At 30.4% G+C, this 21,889-nt stretch overlaps 4 protein-coding genes across 5 annotated transcripts; 2 read left to right on the forward strand and 2 right to left on the reverse strand.

Annotated features, from left to right (window-relative positions):
- Positions 1-1,958: 1,958 nt before the first annotated feature.
- On the reverse strand, positions 1,959-12,532 carry LOC108734171 (equilibrative nucleoside transporter 1). The gene is made up of 8 exons (XM_025978736.1): positions 12,356-12,532; positions 7,069-7,391; positions 3,112-3,359; positions 2,878-3,017; positions 2,674-2,819; positions 2,368-2,600; positions 2,129-2,309; positions 1,959-2,065 (listed from the first exon to the last, which is right to left on the reverse strand). Exons 2-8 carry the CDS (start codon positions 7,118-7,120, stop codon positions 1,959-1,961), a joined length of 1,107 nt encoding a protein of 368 aa, XP_025834521.1. The 5' UTR covers positions 7,121-7,391; positions 12,356-12,532.
- On the reverse strand, positions 9,126-9,498 carry LOC112905725 (MICOS complex subunit Mic10-like; the record flags this gene model as incomplete). The annotated part of the gene is made up of 2 exons (XM_025978737.1): positions 9,126-9,355; positions 9,477-9,498. Coding segments are annotated over 2 exons (189 nt in total), but the record flags the coding sequence as incomplete, so codon positions are not given.
- A 377-nt stretch (positions 12,533-12,909) lies between the features above and the next one.
- LOC108734172 (dnaJ homolog subfamily C member 16) lies at positions 12,910-17,497 on the forward strand. Its single transcript, XM_025978578.1, has 11 exons — positions 12,910-13,217; positions 13,272-13,523; positions 13,593-13,873; positions 14,097-14,277; positions 14,337-14,523; positions 14,714-14,924; positions 14,988-15,181; positions 15,251-15,423; positions 15,483-15,719; positions 16,062-16,272; positions 16,352-17,497. The coding sequence occupies exons 1-11, from the start codon at positions 13,057-13,059 to the stop codon at positions 16,559-16,561; spliced, it is 2,298 nt and encodes a 765-aa protein (XP_025834363.1). The 5' UTR covers positions 12,910-13,056; the 3' UTR covers positions 16,562-17,497.
- Positions 17,498-18,376: 879 nt separating this feature from the next.
- LOC108734179 (kinesin-like protein KIF9) lies at positions 18,377-21,754 on the forward strand. 2 transcript variants are annotated; one of them, XM_025978577.1, is made up of 10 exons: positions 18,377-18,743; positions 19,031-19,256; positions 19,320-19,444; positions 19,504-19,724; positions 19,878-20,019; positions 20,085-20,405; positions 20,489-20,642; positions 20,752-21,104; positions 21,157-21,450; positions 21,504-21,754. In XM_025978577.1, exons 1-10 carry the CDS (start codon positions 18,402-18,404, stop codon positions 21,699-21,701), a joined length of 2,376 nt encoding a protein of 791 aa, XP_025834362.1. In that variant the 5' UTR covers positions 18,377-18,401; the 3' UTR covers positions 21,702-21,754. The 2 variants fall into 2 exon arrangements, with proteins under 2 accessions (XP_025834362.1, XP_018321113.1); XM_018465611.2 differs by lacking the exon at positions 18,377-18,743 and adding an exon at positions 18,820-18,965.
- The last annotated feature ends 135 nt before the right edge of the window (positions 21,755-21,889 follow it).

Below are 21,889 nucleotides of genomic sequence, written 5' to 3' on the forward strand. Positions count from 1 at the left end.
CCAATAAATATTAATTAAAAAATAATTTTTGAATTTTAAACTTTTTTGCCAAGATTACACTTTATAATTTCAGGTACGTGCACGTTTTTTTGCTTGACTTTAAACGAAAAACAAAAACAATTCAACTTTAAAATTTGTAGGCAATTAAAAAGGCGAACTACAAACTAGTCCTTATACCATACGAAAAGTATATCATGCTTGTAAAAGGCAGCAATAATAAATATTATTTGGTCTTGTATCGTTTTTTCTTGTTCTTTTTTGTAAACTATCTAATTGCGATTGTTCTTGAAATGGTCACTCCGTTACATATTTAAAATTACATTTTCAATGGGGGCTTTTTTGAGTGATCAAAATTCAATCAATTTGTTTTACAAGCTAACAGAAAAAATATGGTATCGATCAGGGTCACATCTCGGCAACCCACATAACAGACGAGCATTTTATCACTAAGTTGCTGATACTTCTTGCAAAATGCATTTAACTGAAGGTGTTTTTGCTAGTATTAATTATAAATTAAATTTTAGAACATACCAGAAGTTTTGAAGCGAATTTAGATCAGAAATCATTAAAAATTAGCAATTGGTCGGGCCAAAAATATAAAAAATACTCTTAAAGCCCCCTTTTGATAGTATGTTGTTGTTCCTAAATCTAATATCATAAGTTAATATATGGTTTAAATTCATCAGCGTTATTATAATACGTTTTAAACGTAGATAAGCGTAGTAGTAACAAGTTGAAGGTTTTCTTTTGGAAAAGTTAAGCTACTGCTGTTTTTAAAACCCAAAAAAATAACATGAAATAGTCGCAGTATAAAAATCATCTTGTCTTACGTTTTTTGTAATAAATGTTCAATTAATATTAAAACGTAATGTCTGTACACGATATAAAATCTATTCTATCAATTTTATTCTCATTATTATTATAGATATTGGAAGAACTCTTCAATATATTCAACTTTGTAACACATCGCCAAGTAAAAAACTTGGTGTAACATATATATTATGTATGTAGGTGGTTTAATAATAATTAATTAATAATTATATATATTAATTAATGATGATCAGTCTACTTTTTGTTTTACCTTTTATTCATTTCTAACCTTCTCTATCCATGGTACCCTCTTCATTCGCCTGTAACACCACACTTCGAACACTTCTAACATTTTCTTTTTCGCACTCGTACAGCGCTATGCTCCAAGCATACATCTCTAACAGCCTTTTTCGAATTTCTAAATTAATCGTTTGCGAGCATAGAAGTGATTTCATTTTATTGAGGCGAGTCGACCCTGCGCTATCCTGCTTTATACCTCACTACTCCTTCCGTACTGACTTATTTGACTTCCTAAATACCTAAAATCTGCCACTTCTTCTGATCGTTAGTCTCCTATCCTTATATTCGCTCTTTCCCTATTTTTTCTTCCTTTTCACACCAGTATTTTTGTTTTAGTTCATATTTATTTTCATACAGTACTGTTTTGTCAATACCGCTTCCATTTTATTTAAAGCTATCTCTAACTCCTTGCTAGATGCTAATACTGCTATATTATCTGTAAATGTGAGCATATTAATCTTTTGCCCCTATGTATATACAGTTGTACTGTCTTTAATGATGATGTTCGCGTCTTCGATGTATAGATTTAATAGTAGCGGTGACAGTGTGCATCCCTATCTGACTCCCTTCCTAATATTTACTTCTCTACGTTGCAGCCCCATCTCTATAACTGCATATTGCTCTTTACACAAACTAAGTATCACTCTTCTATCTTTGTAACTCATCCCTACATTTTTAAGTATATTTAACATCTTATGCCATTTAACATTGTTAAAAAGCTTTTTCTAAATCTACGAATCCTATGTACGCACTATTTCTTTTTTGTATCGTTTTCTCTATTATTACCCGTAAAGCTAGAATGGCCTCCCGAGGGCCTCTACTTCTACTAAACCCAAATTGATCTTCCCCTAATAGTTCTTCCACCCTTTTTCCATACTCCTTTGTACAATTATAGTTATGATTATGTATATATTATNTGTCCCAACAAAAAAATTTAGGTCAGAAATTTGTATATCTGAAAAAAAAATAATTAAGATTTTACTAAAGCCATTTTAAAAGTAAATTTAAAAACACATACTTGCTTGTATAGCTGGAAATATTGCTAATGTGACGAAGAATACCATGAAAATATTGTACAATTGTGGGAACGCCTTTTTAAATATATAAAAGTGCGGTATTCGTTCCACCCTCCCCTGATTATCTTTTAATCTACTTTGAGCTTCTTTTTTTTCCTTAAGCTCGTAATGTCTATAAAATCGCTACAATAACATAATCATCAAAACAATTATCAAGAATATAAATATTTTAACGACTAACATTTAGTGGCAGTGCAAAATACGTGTCGAAACAAACCAAAAGCACAAAGAGGGCAGTTATGAAGTAGTAGATTGCCGACATCCTCTGGTTCGAGGCAAAAAGATCCGACAAAATTTTTACCACCGAAGTAAACGTTCCACTTATATTGGAGCCAAGTACCACAGCACCGGTGTATTTTAACGGCAACTTTGCAGCCATACCAAAAATTGTATTTTGGTAAACACCATTAGCCACTAAGGAATATTACAACTTTAAAAATTACTTAAGTCTAAATTTCGGTTAATTAATGAATCGATAGGTACTTACTATTTAAAAATACCACAGACACCATGGTAATCCAAAAAAAGGGACCTGGCCATTCGTTTGTTTCAGTCATGGCCAAAACTATGGTCAATATAAAAATCACAACTTCTGCTGATATACTCCATACAATCCTGGTGGTGAGATTGCCTCTAAAAAGTGTTTAAGATAGTGCAGCTCTAGTTTGGTCCTATGATTATCTATAATTACCCCATTTGAACGAACACATTGAGCCAATTAAAAATAACATTAGGAACTTGAGCTGCAAACGTAAGGTACTGCAAAAAATTGGACGCATAGGCTAAATCCTGACCAATATACTCCTTTCCCAATTTGTAATTCGTAAAATACTTGAAAACGAAAACAGAAAAACAACTATTAGATTACAAAATACTACAGGACTTTTAATTAAAACTAATTACTAAAAAACTTTTACTGACTTACATCTCCTGCGGTGATGAACATGTTCCAAGGCATGAGAACACCGATTCCATGGAGAAGAAAGGTCAAATAGACAAGATTGTATTTATCTGGAGGCGTGTGGAGTTGAAGGCTTGCGTCGTCCATGGTAAGGTTTTTAAAGTTGAGCTCGTCTTCGGGTAAATTGTTCTCTTCCCAGGATGGCTGCAAGCGAACGGGTTGAATGACGGGTTGTTTCTCCTCCACGTACTGTTGGTGTTGCTCGTCGGTCCCTGAAAAAGGGAAAAAGAGGTCAAACACGTTTTAGTAAGTGCCTCCGAAGAGGACACCAACCTGCTGCTAACGTTTCAAGCAAGATCATTTTAAGGGCCTCAGATGTACGATATAAAGTAACTGCAGAAAAAGGCAAAGCGTTAAAGCTACATTAAAATGAGTAGAAGAATGAGTAAATATACTAATACAAGAATGTTGAAACTTTTGGTATGTTTCTTGCGGTATTAATTATTAAAGGAGGATAATGAAATGTATATAATTCAAAAGGTACTATGCCAAAGATGTGCACAAACATATGTATTAATATTTCAGAGGATTCATGATACAGCGACATTTTCTTAAACGTAAATTTCTATCTGCAAAATAGTTTCTGCATTAAATTGGTCATAAAAGTTTGTAGTAAACTTTATAGCGTAGTAAAATCGAACAAAAATAAAATCTATGTAACATTGCTTATTAAGTTACGCAACTAAATGCATTACACTTTATGTTCAAATGTATTTTGTTGACGGGTTTGTGACTCAAAACGCGAGATTGGCTATTTATTTTCCCATTAAAAATAGAATGAAAATTACATTTTTAAATATTTGCCAACCGATTTACAGAATCTTAATTAAATAGTATAGAAAAAAAACATGCATATATTACGTAAAACGAAAGGCATTTCTTAAATTTAAAACAAATAAACTTAAATAACATCTGTAGTTCTCATAAACCTCTGAAATTAATTTTTTTGTAAGATTTAGGTGGAGGGCACCACTAACTGTTAGATTTATTTGTCCTGGAAAAGTTCCAACATTCAACGAGTAACAAAACGCAAACAAGGGATGATAAATAGTCGGTTTTGACTGAAAAGAAAAATATGATTTACATTTGGAGTTGGTTTATTTGTATGATCTGTGCAATTTAATTAGTGTGCCAAAAAACCTTGTACTTTCCCTTTAACTGACCCTTTGTGCATAACAAATTGTACCATACTGACGATAACATATGGAATACATTTACAGTAATAAACATTTAATAGTATAATAAATCCTTAGATATTTCAACATGTGCGCATACATTTAGGGTGGTTCGAGTTGAAGCTTTTATCAACAGAGTAGAGTAGATATGATAGGGTAGTTACCCCCTTGATACATGTATGTTGTCTAAACCACAGCACTCTGGCTAGCCATGCGTGAAGAATAGCGCGAGTTTAATAATCCAAGTTATTTACGCTAAATCTAACTTTCAAAACTCATTTTAAAAAGAGAATATCAAAAACGCGTTAAACATGTACGGTATGACAACATTACATTAAATATTATATTACCATTAAATAGGATTCCTAAAAAATAATATGTACTTCCGTACTACGGTAGGAAAAGGCAACGTGGACGAAGTGAATCATATTATATAAGCAGTAACTGTGTATTTTCGCGAGGAAAACTGTAGAAAACATAAAACTTTCCTAATCAAAACGCAATAAAAATATCTAATAATATAATCTTTCTACCATTTTTTGCTGTAATACGTACTTATCACTGCCATTATAAAGTAATTACAAATGCAACTTTCGTGTTTATGCAGATTTGGGACAAAGTTGATATGGAAAATAATAATTGCTGTGTGCAAAGCTGTAAAGATTTACAGAGTGATAAAGGGTTATTAAGTTGATTTCATCATTATCAGGCATTATTATCTGATATCAAATTTCGTGAATACTTTGAGAGTTGATTTATGTTAACCTGTACCTACAATAAATATTTACAAGCACGAAAACGCTCTCTCACAAGATAATAAAAAAAAAACTCCTACATGCATACAGAGACTAAGTGGGAAACTCGTTATTTTTTAGTTAATGGTCTAAGATACGATCAAAGATTTTCAGTATACAAAACGAACTTTTAGAGACAAGGAATCAATTTCAGAAAACATTTACTGATACAAAATATGAAAGTTCGCGAAGCGAAGAGGGAAATTCTTCTTTTTTCTGATTTACTGAAGTAAGACTTTTACTTAGATTGATTAAACATTAAAGAAGCGATCCAAAAATAGAATAGGGAGATTTAAAATAATACACACACATATATATTAGGGTGACCTAATTTCCCGACTAGTTTTTTTTTTCAATGCTATAAGTAAATTTGTTTGTTTTTGACGTTCAAATTCAAATTTATGGAATAGTTCGGAATACCGCAATTACGAAACAACGAAAATTGGGTCGAATATTTTTGTTTTATTTGGATAACCTCTTATCATTTTTTTCTGTGCACTATTCTCGTCTAAATCGAACGCAATCGAGTTTGAAATTACATCGCTTTGCAAATTTTCGCATTATTAACACTGAATACTGGTTTTTCCGCTGATGATGTTGACTTCTAAGTTTTGTACTTTATAATAGCTTAAATATTATAACTCTGCATATGCATCTACATATTAATAATATAATTTTGAGTTTAATTCACATTTTTGTAAATTATATAAACAGTATGCTATCGTGCCATGACGTTCACCGATTTTTTTATTTACCATTATCGATAACCCTGACAGAAGTCATATAAATAAACTAATATTTCTCAACTGTCCCATATTTAATGGATTAAACAGTTTATTATCTCCAATATTCTAAACAATAAAGCGATTGTTTGATTCTTAATATTAAAATTCAATAAAATCCATTACTCATTGCACATTCAGCAACATGTTATTAAATTAGAATTGGCAGACGCACTATTTACTTAAAATCAAATGTATGCACCCAAGTACGTAACTTCAATGAGATTGAAGTAGGAAAAAAGTAAAAAAGTATTAACATATTTGCTAAGGTGTCCTATTGATTGATTAAAAATGGGATAATTCGAATTCAAGTGGATACTAACGCAGAAAGACATTATTATTTCATTCGTCACCTTGTATTTTAAAGACATGCAACGATTAATGAGGAAATTCAATGCGCATCTGATCCAATTTAATCGTATGACGAGAATGGATTAATAAATAAGATTGTCATTTGAGATTTAAGAGGTTGTCATTATTATTTAACAAGCGACGATAACAGGTTGAGGTTTAATATATAATATGCCTTCTCTGTTCACTTTATTTAGTTAATTTATTATATTTTGCTGAAAACGACATTAGAAATTTGTTTTTTAAATATTTTCACACCACAGAAAATCCAATTTTCTCCAATACCCGATGATTTTACTCAAAACAAGAAAAATCGTTGAGCTTTTAGCCACATTAGGCTCTGTCTTGTTGAACTTTTCGATGTTTTTGAATTATGTGCACACCTAGGCACGAGCCTTTCTGTTTTCGATCGGATTAAAATAGTGCGTCGTCAAGATTTTTCCTCCCTAGCAATTTTCTATTTCCCCAGGGTGATTAACCTGGAGAGTGACATTCGTAAAAGAAATCACGCACGGCTTAATTTTTTCCGCATTCGATAAAAAAAACGTGTGCTACTTCAACCACATTGTCACCTGTCGCCAGAATAAAAAGTGGAAGAAACAATTGCTTACGCAAACAATAGGATACAAGCAATTGTTGGTGAAAGGAATAATTGAAATATGAAACCTGATGAAATTTTTGATTGAAATAGAATAAATAAGACATTCCTATTATTTAGTAGTAACATAGAATAGAAACGGGAAAAGTTAAAGAAAAAGACATCAAGGGGAAATACAAAAAAGAAAATAAGTAACAATGTCTGATAAGAAAAAAACTTACCTTTCTTCGAAGACATGCCATTTTTGTCGTATAAAATGTACTCCTTCTTCATTGTTCAAAATTCAAAAAAGATTTAAGTATGAATGTAGGTATTTATAACTTTTCGGCTCGAGTAAGTGAAAAGATAAGAGATAATTATTATTTAACTAATTAATTCGTATATTAATTATAACATAGAAAGTTTAAAACTAAATATCCTTGAAAAGCAAACGTCTGCGGATGGGATTGTAAGCTATCTACAACATTTTCGAAAAGAAAAAATAATAATTTTGAACACGCTATTAAATAATCATTTTAGTCGTGGTATTCTGCGTTTTTGTGTCCTGTAACAAAAAGAAAACGAAATTTAAAACAACAACAATAAAATGAAATTAAAAATATACGTACATAAAATTTCACAATTATACTCGTAAATTCAATCAATTATAATTACTTTAAAATCCTTATTCAGCTGTTGAAGAGAACTTATATTTCGTGTATGTTTATAACTTATCTACAATTGATAAATTAACCAGCATGGCAGCATTGAATAGATAAAATATTGATGGATTTGTCACGTGAAATTTAAACGTGCAAAAGTATTGTTTTATTTACCTTGAACTTTATAACAGTACGTACAAATATTTTATGTACATATTGCATTGTAGCTAATATTTATTATAATGTCATCAGAAGTGTGATCAGTAATTTATTGTTAACTTTAATAAACGCATCAGAAAGAAAATATAATTTCACTGCGTAAAAATTAAAAGGACTTAAGACATTCTCTGTAAATTATTCATTAATTCATATACCTATAAAGTTATCAAGTAATATCAAAACCAGAAATTTCATAATTTATCTAAGAATCGCATTCAGTCATCATCATCATAAGGTCATCAGTCCTAAGACTGGTACGAACTTTTAGAGACAAGGAATCAATTTCAGAAAACATTTACTGATACAAAATATGAAAGTTCGCGAAGCGAAGAGGGAAATTCTTCTTTTTTCTGATTTACTGAAGTAAGACTTTTACTTAGATTGATTAAACATTAAAGAAGCGATCCAAAAATAGAATAGGGAGATTTAAAATAATACACACACATATATATTAGGGTGACCTAATTTCCCGACTAGTTTTTTTTTTCAATGCTATAAGTAAATTTGTTTGTTTTTGACGTTCAAATTCAAATTTATGGAATAGTTCGGAATACCGCAATTACGAAACAACGAAAATTGGGTCGAATATTTTTGTTTTATTTGGATAACCTCTTATCATTTTTTTCTGTGCACTATTCTCGTCTAAATCGAACGCAATCGAGTTTGAAATTACATCGCTTTGCAAATTTTCGCATTATTAACACTGAATACTGGTTTTTCCGCTGATGATGTTGACTTCTAAGTTTTGTACTTTATAATAGCTTAAATATTATAACTCTGCATATGCATCTACATATTAATAATATAATTTTGAGTTTAATTCACATTTTTGTAAATTATATAAACAGTATGCTATCGTGCCATGACGTTCACCGATTTTTTTATTTACCATTATCGATAACCCTGACAGAAGTCATATAAATAAACTAATATTTCTCAACTGTCCCATATTTAATGGATTAAACAGTTTATTATCTCCAATATTCTAAACAATAAAGCGATTGTTTGATTCTTAATATTAAAATTCAATAAAATCCATTACTCATTGCACATTCAGCAACATGTTATTAAATTAGAATTGGCAGACGCACTATTTACTTAAAATCAAATGTATGCACCCAAGTACGTAACTTTAATGAGATTGAAGTAGGAAAAAAGTAAAAAAGTATTAACATATTTGCTAAGGTGTCCTATTGATTGATTAAAAATGGGATAATTCGAATTCAAGTGGATACTAACGCAGAAAGACATTATTATTTCATTCGTCACGTTGTATTTTAAAGACATGCAACGATTAATGAGGAAATTCAATGCGCATCTGATCCAATTTAATCGTATGACGAGAATGGATTAATAAATAAGATTGTCATTTGAGATTTAAGAGGTTGTCATTATTATTTAACAAGCGACGNTATATGTTACAAATACCATGCTTTTATGGTTTGACTAAAGAATGTCTTTTTTATTTAAAAATGCGTGTATTATAAACAAGGAGGTGGAGATCGATGTGCCAATACGGTAGCATTTAAATCTTGTTCACAATTAGCATATGCCATTCCTATTCCAATACCGCCACCAAGAATTACGGGCCACCGTTTTCTTTTGAAGAAAAGTAACGAAAAAACTCCACCCAAAAGCACTCCACCGCCTATAATGATGCACTTTATGTAGCTAATGGAAGTATGACATAACACATAAAAAATATTTTTCTTGAAATAGTTACAAGAAGACTAAAAATATAACGTCAACTATTAATACAACAATCTCACCAAATTTTAAAATGCAATCATTAAATCAGCTAATTTTTAAACAGGAGGGCGTTATTACGGTTAAATATTCTGCATATGTTAATTTTGAAAATAACATCCCTTTGGGTAACTACCTCTTGTTTTATCACAACGATCCTCTCTGTATATAAAGCAAAATAAAAGAAAATGTTCTCAAATAACAATGAATATAAATTTATTCAATTACCAGAGTCGTAATTACACAGACTTTAGTTTTTCTGCGCTACATTTTTAATCTGCAACAGCAGTAATCATTTGAACCTCTTCACCGAGAGTCGAGTAGAAAAATTATACGCCGAAACGGCAGAGAAATTAAATACAAAAGGACTCTTCACGAAACGTCTTTAATTAGATTCTATTGTGTATTTTAATGAAAGGTATTTCGTAAGAGATTTAGAATTTCATTTTCCGTTCTATTCATTTAAACCTTCTAAAGAGGAAAGGGATCAGAGAGAAGATGTAACCGAGAGAAGCTGGAACAAAATCCACATCTTGAAACAAAATGATAAATAAAGTTTCTAGTTCGAAACCAGCGAATTAACGCATATTTTTTACTTGAAAATTATGTTTTACGAACTACTGATCTGAAATTAAAATAGATAAGAGAGAAATTTTATACACCTAGTCAATTAACTAATCCTGAATGTTATCATTTAATTACAGTTTAAATAATACAGACAGTAATCTCGATGTTCGTAATTTCTCATTTCCAAAACTCGTGCATATTTCTTCGTCAATTGAATCTCGAAACAATTGTAGAGATTCCAAATTTTTATGAAAAATTTTTCGTTATTTTGTTAAATAATTGAACTATTTGTCGAGTTGGTACACGAAAAATGAATGCACAACAAGTTTTATGAAACGTGCCAAATATCTATTTAAATCAACGTCTTTTTCGTTGTCTAATTTACCTCATAGGCCATCACCACCCACATCCGAGTTTATTATAAACAATTTTTGAGAAGCCAATGGAATTTCGTACAAAAATTGGGCTAGATTGACCTCTATTTAAAAATCTACCCTTTAATAAAAGCAAAGTCGCTGACAATAGCTGACAACTAATAATGATATTAAGTAATCTGACAATTACCCAATTAATGGTACAGTAAGCATGTGCACTACCTCCCATCCACCCAATTAACGTTTTAATTGTCAAGAATTTATTGTTTGTTAAAAAAAGTGATGTCACTGAAAACTACGCCTTATCATTGAAAAAAATCTGATTTATTTCTAAGAATGATGAAGTAACTTTAGTTATTTTAGGCGATTCGCTCCTAAGTGTTAATTGATAATGTCAATTTCAGAAATTAACGATGGTTTTATATCATAATGAAAGAGATGTTTAAATTCTTCGAACACGATGAGATTCATTGTGATTTTTATAGCAGCTTTCGGAAACACAATTTATAGGATATTTACAATTCGTAATAAATTAATTAAGCGAAATGTCTTCTATTTCGTCTCTTTATCAATGCTATAATTTGCATTTATTGGACTTATAAGTATTCTTTTACTATATTTATAAAAGATGGTAAAAGGAATTTAAAAAAATAAATAAAAAATAATTGAATATCCCTACGTTCGGTTCTAAATTCGCCACTAGTGTATATTGCGTAAGCTTTTTTATATATTTTTTTTGTGACATCATTTTCGTTACAATTTTGCCTTCCTAAGGAAATATTTTCGTTGTCACACAACGCGATACTTGAGGCATTTTGAACCACTCTTTGAAGTTCCAACATACCTATTAGCTACATGGTTTTACATACACATGTTCATATGCGAACATACCGAATTTCAGAATTTACTTTAGTAGGATATGATGAATTTTAGATGCTTTATATGATTATTCCATCCTTTCTGCTTCATTTATATGTATCAACCACAAACATATTTACTTAGTAAGGGGTCCCTTATATATCATATCAAATATATCAGAGGAAGTCGGTAGCTGAGATATGAATAAATGAATGAATGAATGATTGAATAAAACGGATATGATAATGCTCATTAATTAAATTCATATTTCTTCAAGCAAATTTGCGTAGTATGTATATTTTCTTATGAGAAATACAGAAACATTTGTGATAATTGTATGTAAAATTACTACGAATGCCCTGTAGATTGATACTTTTTTAATTACTGAGTGTTTGGATTCAATCAAATGAAACTTATAGTGAGGTATGAATTAATTCTATCGCAATCATTAAATAAAAAAGTTAGCGTTATATTCGAGTTAATAATATTTACAGTTCAATAAACTTTTTGAACCAGTTAGGTACCTATTTGAACTTTGGTAATAATAGATTTGCAATGAATAGAAGTTGATAAGAAAAAACTACACATGTATAACAATGTTCTATAAAACAATATTACAGTACTCAGCATTAAACATATTTTAATAGGTATCATACAAAAACATATAGTTAAACTCCGAATTGATGAGATTTTTTTCTGTAATTCTATGATAATAAATTGCAGTAATATTTTTACAATACCTATCTTATCTTGGTTGATAAGAATTATGTATTCAATATGAAAACCATTATAAAATAAATGAAAAGCTTCATTAAATACTTAATTAAAAACTTCTCGAAAAAGTTCTATTTCAATAGGAGCAGTTTAAAAACGTGTGGGTGAATCTTGTTCTAAAAATTATGTTTGGTGTTTTTCGTCTATTCTTGATAATTTCAAATATAAATTGAATCAAGACATTTTTTAAAATTGCCCTATAGTTAATTCATAAGAATGTGTTTTGGCGCCCAGATTGTGCACAGCCCCAAAAAAAATATTTATAACGGGGCAGCACAAAATTTAGAATTGTATAACTTTTAATGTATAAGAATATTAGAAAAATTTACCTTTGACTAAAACATTGAACAAAATGATGAAAATATAGGCACTAAATAAATTTCCTTAGAAATACTCCACCACGTGCATCAGTTAAAAATAACTCGCGGTATGAATGGTTTAACACTAATAGCACCAATAGCCATTTTGAAATTCCGTTACTGTTAGTGAACCAACCAAATGGAAAGAGAAACCGCGTATCGATTAAGGAACGAAACTATATACAGGGTGTTATCTTTGGGCACCTATTTAAGATGCAGTACCCTACTTATGATTAAATTAATTAACCATGTTATTCATAACGTTATTATCAACGCGTTATCAAACAACAATCATTTAAAAATAATATTAGTCCTTTTACGATAAATTCATTATTTAAAAATTTACCAAAGTGCTAATAATAAACTATATGTATATTGTAATGCACGTGAATCCTTTCTAAGTGGGTTAATTTTGATTAGAATATAAATTAAATTTAATTATATGACAATTTATTTTATTTATTTCGAACAGTAAAAGGAGAACGCACCCAAAAAATGAACCTTCCATAATAACTGTGATTAAATATCTATGGACATAACCCTAATCTTTTTGTATCAATTTGACGTAACAGAAATCAATATTTAAACGAAGTGCAGTAAAAAGTACTATTTAACTTGAATAATGTTTCTAATTTTATGACTTAAAGTTGTTGTTCCTATATGTTCTAAAAATGAAATGGCACGGTAGTTATTTGCTACTTATTTGTTTCTTAACCGACTGTTTGTGGGGTAGTTTTGCTCAGCTATCAGACCCTTACAAGATTTTGGGAGTAAAAAGCTCAGCAACTAGTCAAGAAATTCGAAAAGTTTATAAAAAACTTGTAAAAGAATGGTATGACACTGACACTTAGTTGTATGTTAAATAAAAATACAGTGATAATTTTAGGCACCCTGATAAAAATGATAATCCCGAAGCACAAAGTAGATTTGTGGAAATAAAGCAAGCATATGAAATATTAATAGACCCTGATAAACGTAGGAAGTATGATAACCATGGAATCACTGATGACACACCATATCAAACCAAGTCTGAGCACCCAAGATATTTCACCCATTTTGATGATTTCTTTGGCTACACCACTTTTAATTTTCAAGAAAATGACATTACCTTTTTCCACAGGCTTTCAATCACTAATAAGTTAGTATAATCCTTGCAAAAAATATGACTTTGCCATGACAACATCAAGTATCATTATCATAATTTTAGGCAGTATGAGTTAATTGTTCTCCCTAAAAGTTCTCATTCTCCTTATCTTATTTTCTTCTACACGGATTGGTGTTTTCCATGTCTGCAAAGTGCTCCTTATTTACGGAAGTTAATGGAAAATTTAGAGCCTTTAGGAATTGAATTTGCCACTGTTCACTCTGGACATGAACCAAACCTAGCAAGGCGCCTTAATGTTCACACATTGCCATGTCTTGTCTTATTACTAGATGGAAATATTTATGTGTATAAAAATGGCATAACAAATATTCCAAAGTTACTTGGTATGTGTTATTTAATATATCAATGCTTCTTATATGTATAGGATAGAGGCAAGATTACTACTGCTTTTTTAAGGATTGGGTTTTGCTGATCCTACAAATTTGAAATTACTTGGTAGCACAATTTTTATTAAGCCCTAATTCCTTCTTAATTTATAATTGCACTAATAAATTAATCATAAATTATAGTATTTCAACATTGATAAAGCTATAAATCATATTTTAGAATTTTTGCGTAGCAAAATGCCTTATAGATTGATAACAACTGTTGATGACAACAACAATGAAGATTTCTTGAATGGTTGGGAAGATAATCGCGTGCGTGTATTGGTATTTGAGCCCAAGCAGACCATAAAATTGCGCTATCTAATTACAGCATATCATTTTAGAGATAGGGTAGCATTTGGGTATGTATATTTGAAATTTATTAAAAAGTTGATAATTGAAAAATAACTCTATATTTAAGTTTTGTAACTTCTGAAGTGCTAAAGCAAAAATACAGAATTCCATCTGAGATGGACACAGTATTACTATTTAATGAAAATACATCACGACCTGTTGCAACCATATCAATGAAAGAAATTCCAACTCAGTCACTACATCACATTATTTCATCCAATCAATACTTAGCACTGCCTAGATTATCCTCACAGGTAATTAGTTATTAAATAATTAACATGTTGCTCTTTGTAAACAGTAAATTGATAAAAAATAAGCTTATTATTGATTATTGAACTTAATACGACAATGTATAACTATTTCAAATATATTATCATATAGTTTCAAGTTCTTTAAAACTATGAACGAAAAAGATGTAAAAGCGTATTGATTTGTGTTTTTTAGAGTATTTTAGACTCTTTATGTCCTTGTGAATGGAATAAACCGAGAAAAAGACTTTGCGTGGTCCTAGTGACAGAAGATTCTCAATGCCACGATCCTCACAGACAATCTTTTAGATTGTACGCACAATCGGCCCCCTACAATCCGGAAAGGGTTCGTTTTGCATACATTTACCATAGCAAGCAATCAGACTTTGTTAATTCCCTTATTCCAAGTAAGGACACAACAAATTAAAATTTGTCTTAATTGTTCTTTAATTATCAATAATATTATTTAGGTGGTAAAGAAATAGAGCCGTTGCTACGAATAGTCATTATTTGGAGAAGAGACACGTCTCAAGTAAAATACGAATGGTTGCCAGACAAGTGGGAAATTGAAAACGATTTGAATGAGACGGTTAATAAACTTGAAACGACTATTTCCAAATTACTGAAGTCATCTGAAGCTCTAACATATGAGGCTTTTGTTAAGGTACGTATTATATACAGAATTAAGTTAAGTAAAAATTATAACATTGTAACATCTATTGTTAATTTTTAGGATTTATTCGATGAACACGCAAAAGGAATATTCGGTCGGATCTTCGCTAAACTTATGATGTTTAGTGAATCAGTTTATGAGGGTTTGAGCAAGGATCAGGTTTTACCAGCTTTGTCGGTTGTAGGCACAGTGGTATTTATTGTAGCCGTTGGTTATTTTATGGCGTATTTAGTGTACGTTTCTTGTTTAATTTTATTTTATATTATTAATTAATTATATGAAATTTTTACAGACGATTAGAAGAGGAAAGTATCAAAAAACAAAGGGAAAAAGAGGGTCGCGATCGCACGGAAAATAAAAATCCTACCTATCAGCCCGAACTAAAATTGCACGAACTTAGAGCTGAAAAATATAATGGATTAGTGCGTTTGTTAAAACCTGGCTGTCGCACTATCATTTTAGTACTTGACATGCAGTCTAGACAACATTTGATACCACCTTTTCATAAAGCTGTTTGGCCATATAGAAAGTAAGTGGAGTTTATAAGGCATAACTGAAGTCAGAGATGGACAAAGCCCCTACAAAATAACTGTAAGACCAAAGTTCAAGGAGTTTGAATAACTAATTACTTTGCAAAGTAATTATATTCAAAACCCTTTTAGCGTTTTGAAAGGGCTTAAAACCCTCAAAGAAATTCTTTTGTTCACAAAAGGGCTTCAAGTACAGTGTTTCTAAGCACTGAAGGAACTGGAAATTCATTTTCAGGCACTAAGCTTTGTCTAGTTCCGACTGAAGTAGCATTTAAATGACTAACTTTTGAAATTGCTATACCGTGATTTCTTCTTTTAAACGTAGCATATACATTTTTCAGAAACAAAACATTAATGTTTGCCTATATGTACATTGAAAGAGGTTTAAGTTGGTATAAAGAATTGTTACAATTGTCCCTTCCTGAAGAAAGAGACCTTAACATCAATCCTAGAAATTGTGTAGGAACTGTTTTGGCCTTAAATGGCCATAGAAAATATTTCTGTATGTTTCATGCTAAACATCCTGAGACCAAGAGGAAACAAAATGACAAGGTGTTTATTGAACAAAAAATATTTTAAAATTGTCCTTTGGCTAATAAACTAATGTTTGAATTGGTTTAATTTTTATCAGGATAAGAAATCAGATCGTTGGAAAGGTAGTGAGAAAGACTGTGAAGCAGCAGCTTTTATAGGTTTTGATACAGACAGTTCAGAATCTGATGACGACGTATTATTGGAGGGAAATTTGTTAGATGGCTTTTCAAACTGGTTGGATCGGCTATTTGAGGGAACAACTCAACGTTTCTATATTAATTACTGGCCAGAGTTTCCTAATAAGTAATTATTTGTTGTATCTAATTTTCTTCCTAATTAATTATTATTTTTATTTATTGGTTGTGCAATTATCCCGTTCACTTCTTTTTACACTAGCTAAAATCATGCGTAAACGTTTCACTTAGAAAAACCTGTCAGGTTGTTAAAAAGTATAGTATTTATTACTTTAAGTCATCACTATAGTGTTTCATTAAACTAAAGAATAAATGAAATATTTAAAAGAGGACCTTCATAATTTTCAATTTAATAAACTGAGTATATATTGCATTTGAATTTTGTGTCATGTAAACCTTAAATAACATTCTTTAAGGTGCACAATAATTAAAAAGTGCTCGTTATAATTATAATAATAATTTAGTTGTAATATATACTAAGTTTATGTTGAAATTAGAATAAATTTTCTCCTAAAAGCTGTAATAACTGAATATTCCTATTAAAGTTGTGCTAGTCATTAGATTAATGTTTTTGCACGCAATGTACAATATATAAATTGTTCAATAAAATATTGAAAAACTTAACATAGTTATTAAAAAAACAACTATCTTTTTGAGAAGACTTAATATTCATTAATTGCCTAAAACCTTCCAGTTTTGTTTTATGAAATACTGGAGTTAAAATACTTTTAATTTCAAAAGCAACATTTATATTTCTGTTAAGTTTCAGTTCTGTAATTAACTCCTTATAAAAAACTACTTAGAGGAGACACAATGAAGTTTAATAAATGGCTTAATGTTTTAAGTTCTATTTTATGCATATAAAAGCAACATTTACAACAATTAACTTAAGATAGCATATTAATAAATTTTGAAAGAAAACTGTTTAATAAACAATTACTTAAATAACAGGGTTTATTTAAAACACATACTTCTAATAAATACCACAATCAATAACATAGTAGATAACATCTTAGGAAATTGTGATTTTTAGTATCCTATATGTACAACATACAGAATGATTGCTTGAATTGTTTATTACTGTTATATGTTACAAATACCATGCTTTTATGGTTTGACTAAAGAATGTCTTTTTTATTTAAAAATGCGTGTATTATAAACAAGGAGGTGGAGATCGATGTGCCAATACGGTAGCATTTAAATCTTGTTCACAATTAGCATATGCCATTCCTATTCCAATACCGCCACCAAGAATTACGGGCCACCGTTTTCTTTTGAAGAAAAGTAACGAAAAAACTCCACCCAAAAGCACTCCACCGCCTATAATGATGCACTTTATGTAGCTAATGGAAGTATGACATAACACATAAAAAATATTTTTCTTGAAATAGTTACAAGAAGACTAAAAATATAACGTCAACTATTAATACAACAATCTCACCAAATTTTAAAATGCAATCAGTAACACATCTATCCCATTTACGGCCTATTTCATCTTCTACATAAACTGGTGCTACTGTGGTTTCCATTTTTTACGTCACTGTATGAGGTTATGTATATTATTCTAGGACTTTTATATTCGTCACGTCGCTAAAGACGCCTTATTTTAATTTTGACGTCTTTCTTTATATTTTCGAAAATTTAAATTTTCACCCATATTAAAACAAATAACGAAAATGTTTTTTTGACACTAGTTTTTTCCAAATATTTGTATTCGTACAGTTATAGTAACTTTTCAAGCGCAGATAGACACTTGCTTCCGGTTTCTGTTTATTCAAATTTGCGCCTTATATTAATTTAAATTCACAAGCTAAGTAGTTACAGGACACAAATAAATTAAATTTCTTCATGCTCCTCTACATTTTACGACAATGACAAAATTTTTTTTAAATTTTCGCTTGTCAAAAACTATTTTGTTTTGATGCTACTTCGTTCAAAAGTTTGCATTCCATTATGAAAGGCGCCAATGTAGCTAAAAATATTAAAACTTATGCAAGAATTTTGCCTTCTAAAAATAAACAATGGGAATATTTAAAAATATTAGAAGACGGTAAAACGATATATGTCAGAAGTTTACAAGATTTTTTAAAAGGATGCCAAGCGGATGATCCAACTTATTGGAATTTTGAAACTGACAAAGTGTTTTTTAGAGAATGCCAAGAGGAAATATACAATTCTATTACTTCCGATATTGTAGCGGATGTTTTCAAAGGGATAAGTGCTTTAGTGGTAGCTTATGGTCAGACCGGAAGTGGTAAAAGTTTAACCATTAGTGGATTAGATAACTTTTTTGAAGTAAACATACATAATTTTTGATTTTTAAAAGCTAAAAGAAAGAAATTAAATTAGTGATATAGTAGTAATAGTAGAATTAAATTAGTAATAGTCATTTTAAATTATTAACTTACTTACTGATAATGAGCAAATTTTTGTAACTATACAGGGTGTTTTTCTTTAGAGAACCTAATATATGTAATTAATAGTAAAGGAGAAATAGAGAAATTACAACATACTTGAGTTAAAAAAATAAATTTAGAACCATTAAACAATGTATTACAATTTTAAAAATATTTACTTTTCAGGATAGGGGATTGGCGCCTCGGCTAATTACAGATTTAATTGGTAAGAAAAATGAGCTGGGAGATAACTATAAAACTCTTCTGTTCATGTCATATGTAGAAATAGAAAAGAAAATGATTCACGATCTTTTAAATTGTAAACCCAATTCGTTGGATATATTTTCAATAAAAAATGTGAGAATTGAACCATTCAAGAACGAATGTGAAGCTCTAAAACTACTATTTTTAGGTAAGTTTAGTGGGTACAAAAATTCGAATTAGAAACCAATTTGATGGTAATTATACATTGCAGGGGAAGCCAGAAGAGAATTAGTAAACTGCGATTCTTATAATTCTCACCTTCGTCATGGAATTTTAACTTTTCACATTATGAGGAAAAAGAAAAATCAAACTAATCCGCACGTAATAAGTTCTAAAGTAAACTTAATTTATTTAAATCAGTCTTTTACTAAAATTTAAAGTATTTTTTATTTTAGTTACATTTAATTGATTTAGCAGGATGTGATAATCCTATGAATCTAACGTGTTCTTTGAAATCGATGACGGATGTGAGTTTAGGTAATTCAGCAAAATCTGAATTAGAACAGTTTGCTTTAACATTGATCGAAGATGTTTCCGTTCATATTAAGAATAAGAGAAGAACCAACATTCTTTTGTCATATTTGGGGGATTCCCTAGACTCATGCAATTTACTTAGGTAAGTGGTTCATAAGGCAATCATACGCGTTACGAAGCACCCAACCAGTCATTCAAAACACCCTAAAGTTACGCTACTGATAGACGCAAAAAATATCAGTGGCGGGGTAATTATCTCATTCTATTTGAATAGTGTTTCATTTTTTTTTTTGAGGTTTATAAGTCACGTAAGAACCGGCAAAGACCATTTACAGGTTACTTTATCTTTGCTAAGACTTCTCCAATTGATTCGTAATGTGAAGCCTAAAAAAACAAAAGGAAATGAAATTTTTGGACCAGGCGCTGAAGAGTATCAGGTGTAAAAAAAGACATTTAATTTATCTATTCACTTATTAAACATTTTGATTCCTTTTTATTTTAGATTAAAAAAAAATTGAAGGACCTTATTAGAGACAGCAAAATAAATGCTATGATAACGAACGGCACACTTTCGACAAATATAAATCAGGATCGAATTCAACATGTTCGGAACACGATTGAGTCTTACTTAACTGATAATATAGACGATGTCGTTATTTTAAATGTAATCGACTCAAGAGTAGCTCTGAATACGTTTAGAGACATGTATAAAACACTTGAAGAAAAGACCGAAGAAAATATAAAAATGGCATACGAGAAGGCATATTCAGATGCTTTAGAACATACTAAAGGTCGTTCAGCGGAAAGTAAATCCAGTATGCGAGTAAGTATACGAAAAAAAAAGACACCCTCGCCTAGTTTGAATAGGCCCAACTAGTTAAATCAATTCCACATTATTTTTTGCAGCCATCTAAACCTTCAATTTCAAAAAAAAGCAGTGTAAAATCAAAAGACAGCACCAAAGACAGTAACTTTGTTGATAATGAATCGAGATCAACCAGGAAAAAGAGACGGTCACTAGAAAGCCGAATAAGCGAAAAAAGTAGAGCCGAAAAGAAGGGTAACATTTTTTAAACTTTTTTCATCAAAAAAAGAGTCCCCTGATGTAATGATATTTATTTGGTACCATTTTTTTCTGAATAAAGACTACACATTAATAAATATTTTAGGAACTGGCGCAGTGAGTGAACAAGGGAGTAAATTATTAAGAAGGTCTAAAGGAAGCAGTCTGATGCAAATGAAGAGAGAAAAGAGGCGTTCTTCGAGTGTAATGTCCTTATCAGCGATTGGAATGGATGAGAAGATGATCAAGGAACTTGCTTTACCTGAAAGCATTCCCGATCCTCAAATTGCTTGGGATGCTTTTACACTCTCTGAAGGATATCAGTACAAGGAACTGAAGGAAGAATTGACCAATGCCGATTCTGAAGCCAAAGAGAAACATTTTTACTATTTGTATGAAACAAAACAAATAGAGAAGTGCTTGGAATTGGTAGACTTACGACGGGATGAGTTATACCAAGTGAGGATAAACGAGTAAAAGAATTTTTAAAGTCCTTTCACTAATGTTTTAGGCTTCTGCTCAAGATAAATTGTATGAGAAATTAGATAATGGTAAAGAAGAGAACCCAGAAGAAGTTGCTGAAGAAGAAAAACAGCTAACAGAATTGGAAAAAGCGTGTTTGGAATTGTTGTGTCAGGCAGAAGGAGAACTAATTCAACAACAAGAAAGAGCTTTGGAAAAACAAGCAGAACTTAAGGTTTCATTGGATCGAGTTAGACAACTCAAAAAAGACGTTCGAAAACAATTTCAGAAATTTTGTCGTGATACTTATTCGACAATATCAATAAAAATGTCTGTGGAACCTGTGAGTAAAGTTACATATGCATATTTATTTTACCATACAAAACATTCTTTCAGGAAAACGAGTGTCTTGAGAAAATATTGGAACTTGAAGACAATATAACTGAGAAAACTGACATTGAAAATTTAGATGAGAAACCAAATCCAGCCAAAACAATTTTTGAACATTTTCAGTGTGTCATGAGAAAAGAACGTGAAAGATGGAAGAAAGTAAAAAAGAAAATGCGTAAATGGACCTTTACATACAAGTTATAAGATCACATTTTTTTGTGAGAAGATAACAATAAATTTCAGTTTTATGGCAAAAAGAGTCTCTCATTTTTGCTTGAGAATACAATTTGAAGACTAAAATAGAAATATTTTTTTATAATTCTGCTAAACTATTCAAAAATTTTTATCAAACTTGAACTCTGACCCTCTGTCAACTTACAAAATCGATAATA

Source organism: Agrilus planipennis, unplaced genomic scaffold (assembly GCF_000699045.2).
Source record: "Agrilus planipennis isolate EAB-ADULT unplaced genomic scaffold, Apla_2.0 scaffold7, whole genome shotgun sequence".
Lineage (NCBI taxonomy): Eukaryota > Metazoa > Arthropoda > Insecta > Coleoptera > Buprestidae > Agrilus > Agrilus planipennis.

Bases quoted from the DNA above. Each gene is read 5' to 3' on its own strand.
- LOC108734172 (XM_025978578.1), top strand. From the start codon at position 13,057: ATGAAATGGCACGGTAGTTATTTGCTACTTATTTGTTTCTTAACCGAC. The intron at 13,524-13,592 runs GTTAGTATAATC...TCATAATTTTAG, and splicing joins AGGCTTTCAATCACTAATAA to GCAGTATGAGTTAATTGTTC. The intron at 15,720-16,061 runs GTAAGTGGAGTT...TACATTTTTCAG, and splicing joins GCTGTTTGGCCATATAGAAA to AAACAAAACATTAATGTTTG.
- LOC108734179 (XM_025978577.1), top strand. From the start codon at position 18,402: ATGAAAGGCGCCAATGTAGCTAAAAATATTAAAACTTATGCAAGAATT. The intron at 20,020-20,084 runs GTGTAAAAAAAG...TTTTTATTTTAG, and splicing joins CAGGCGCTGAAGAGTATCAG to ATTAAAAAAAAATTGAAGGA. The intron at 21,451-21,503 runs GTGAGTAAAGTT...ACATTCTTTCAG, and splicing joins TAAAAATGTCTGTGGAACCT to GAAAACGAGTGTCTTGAGAA.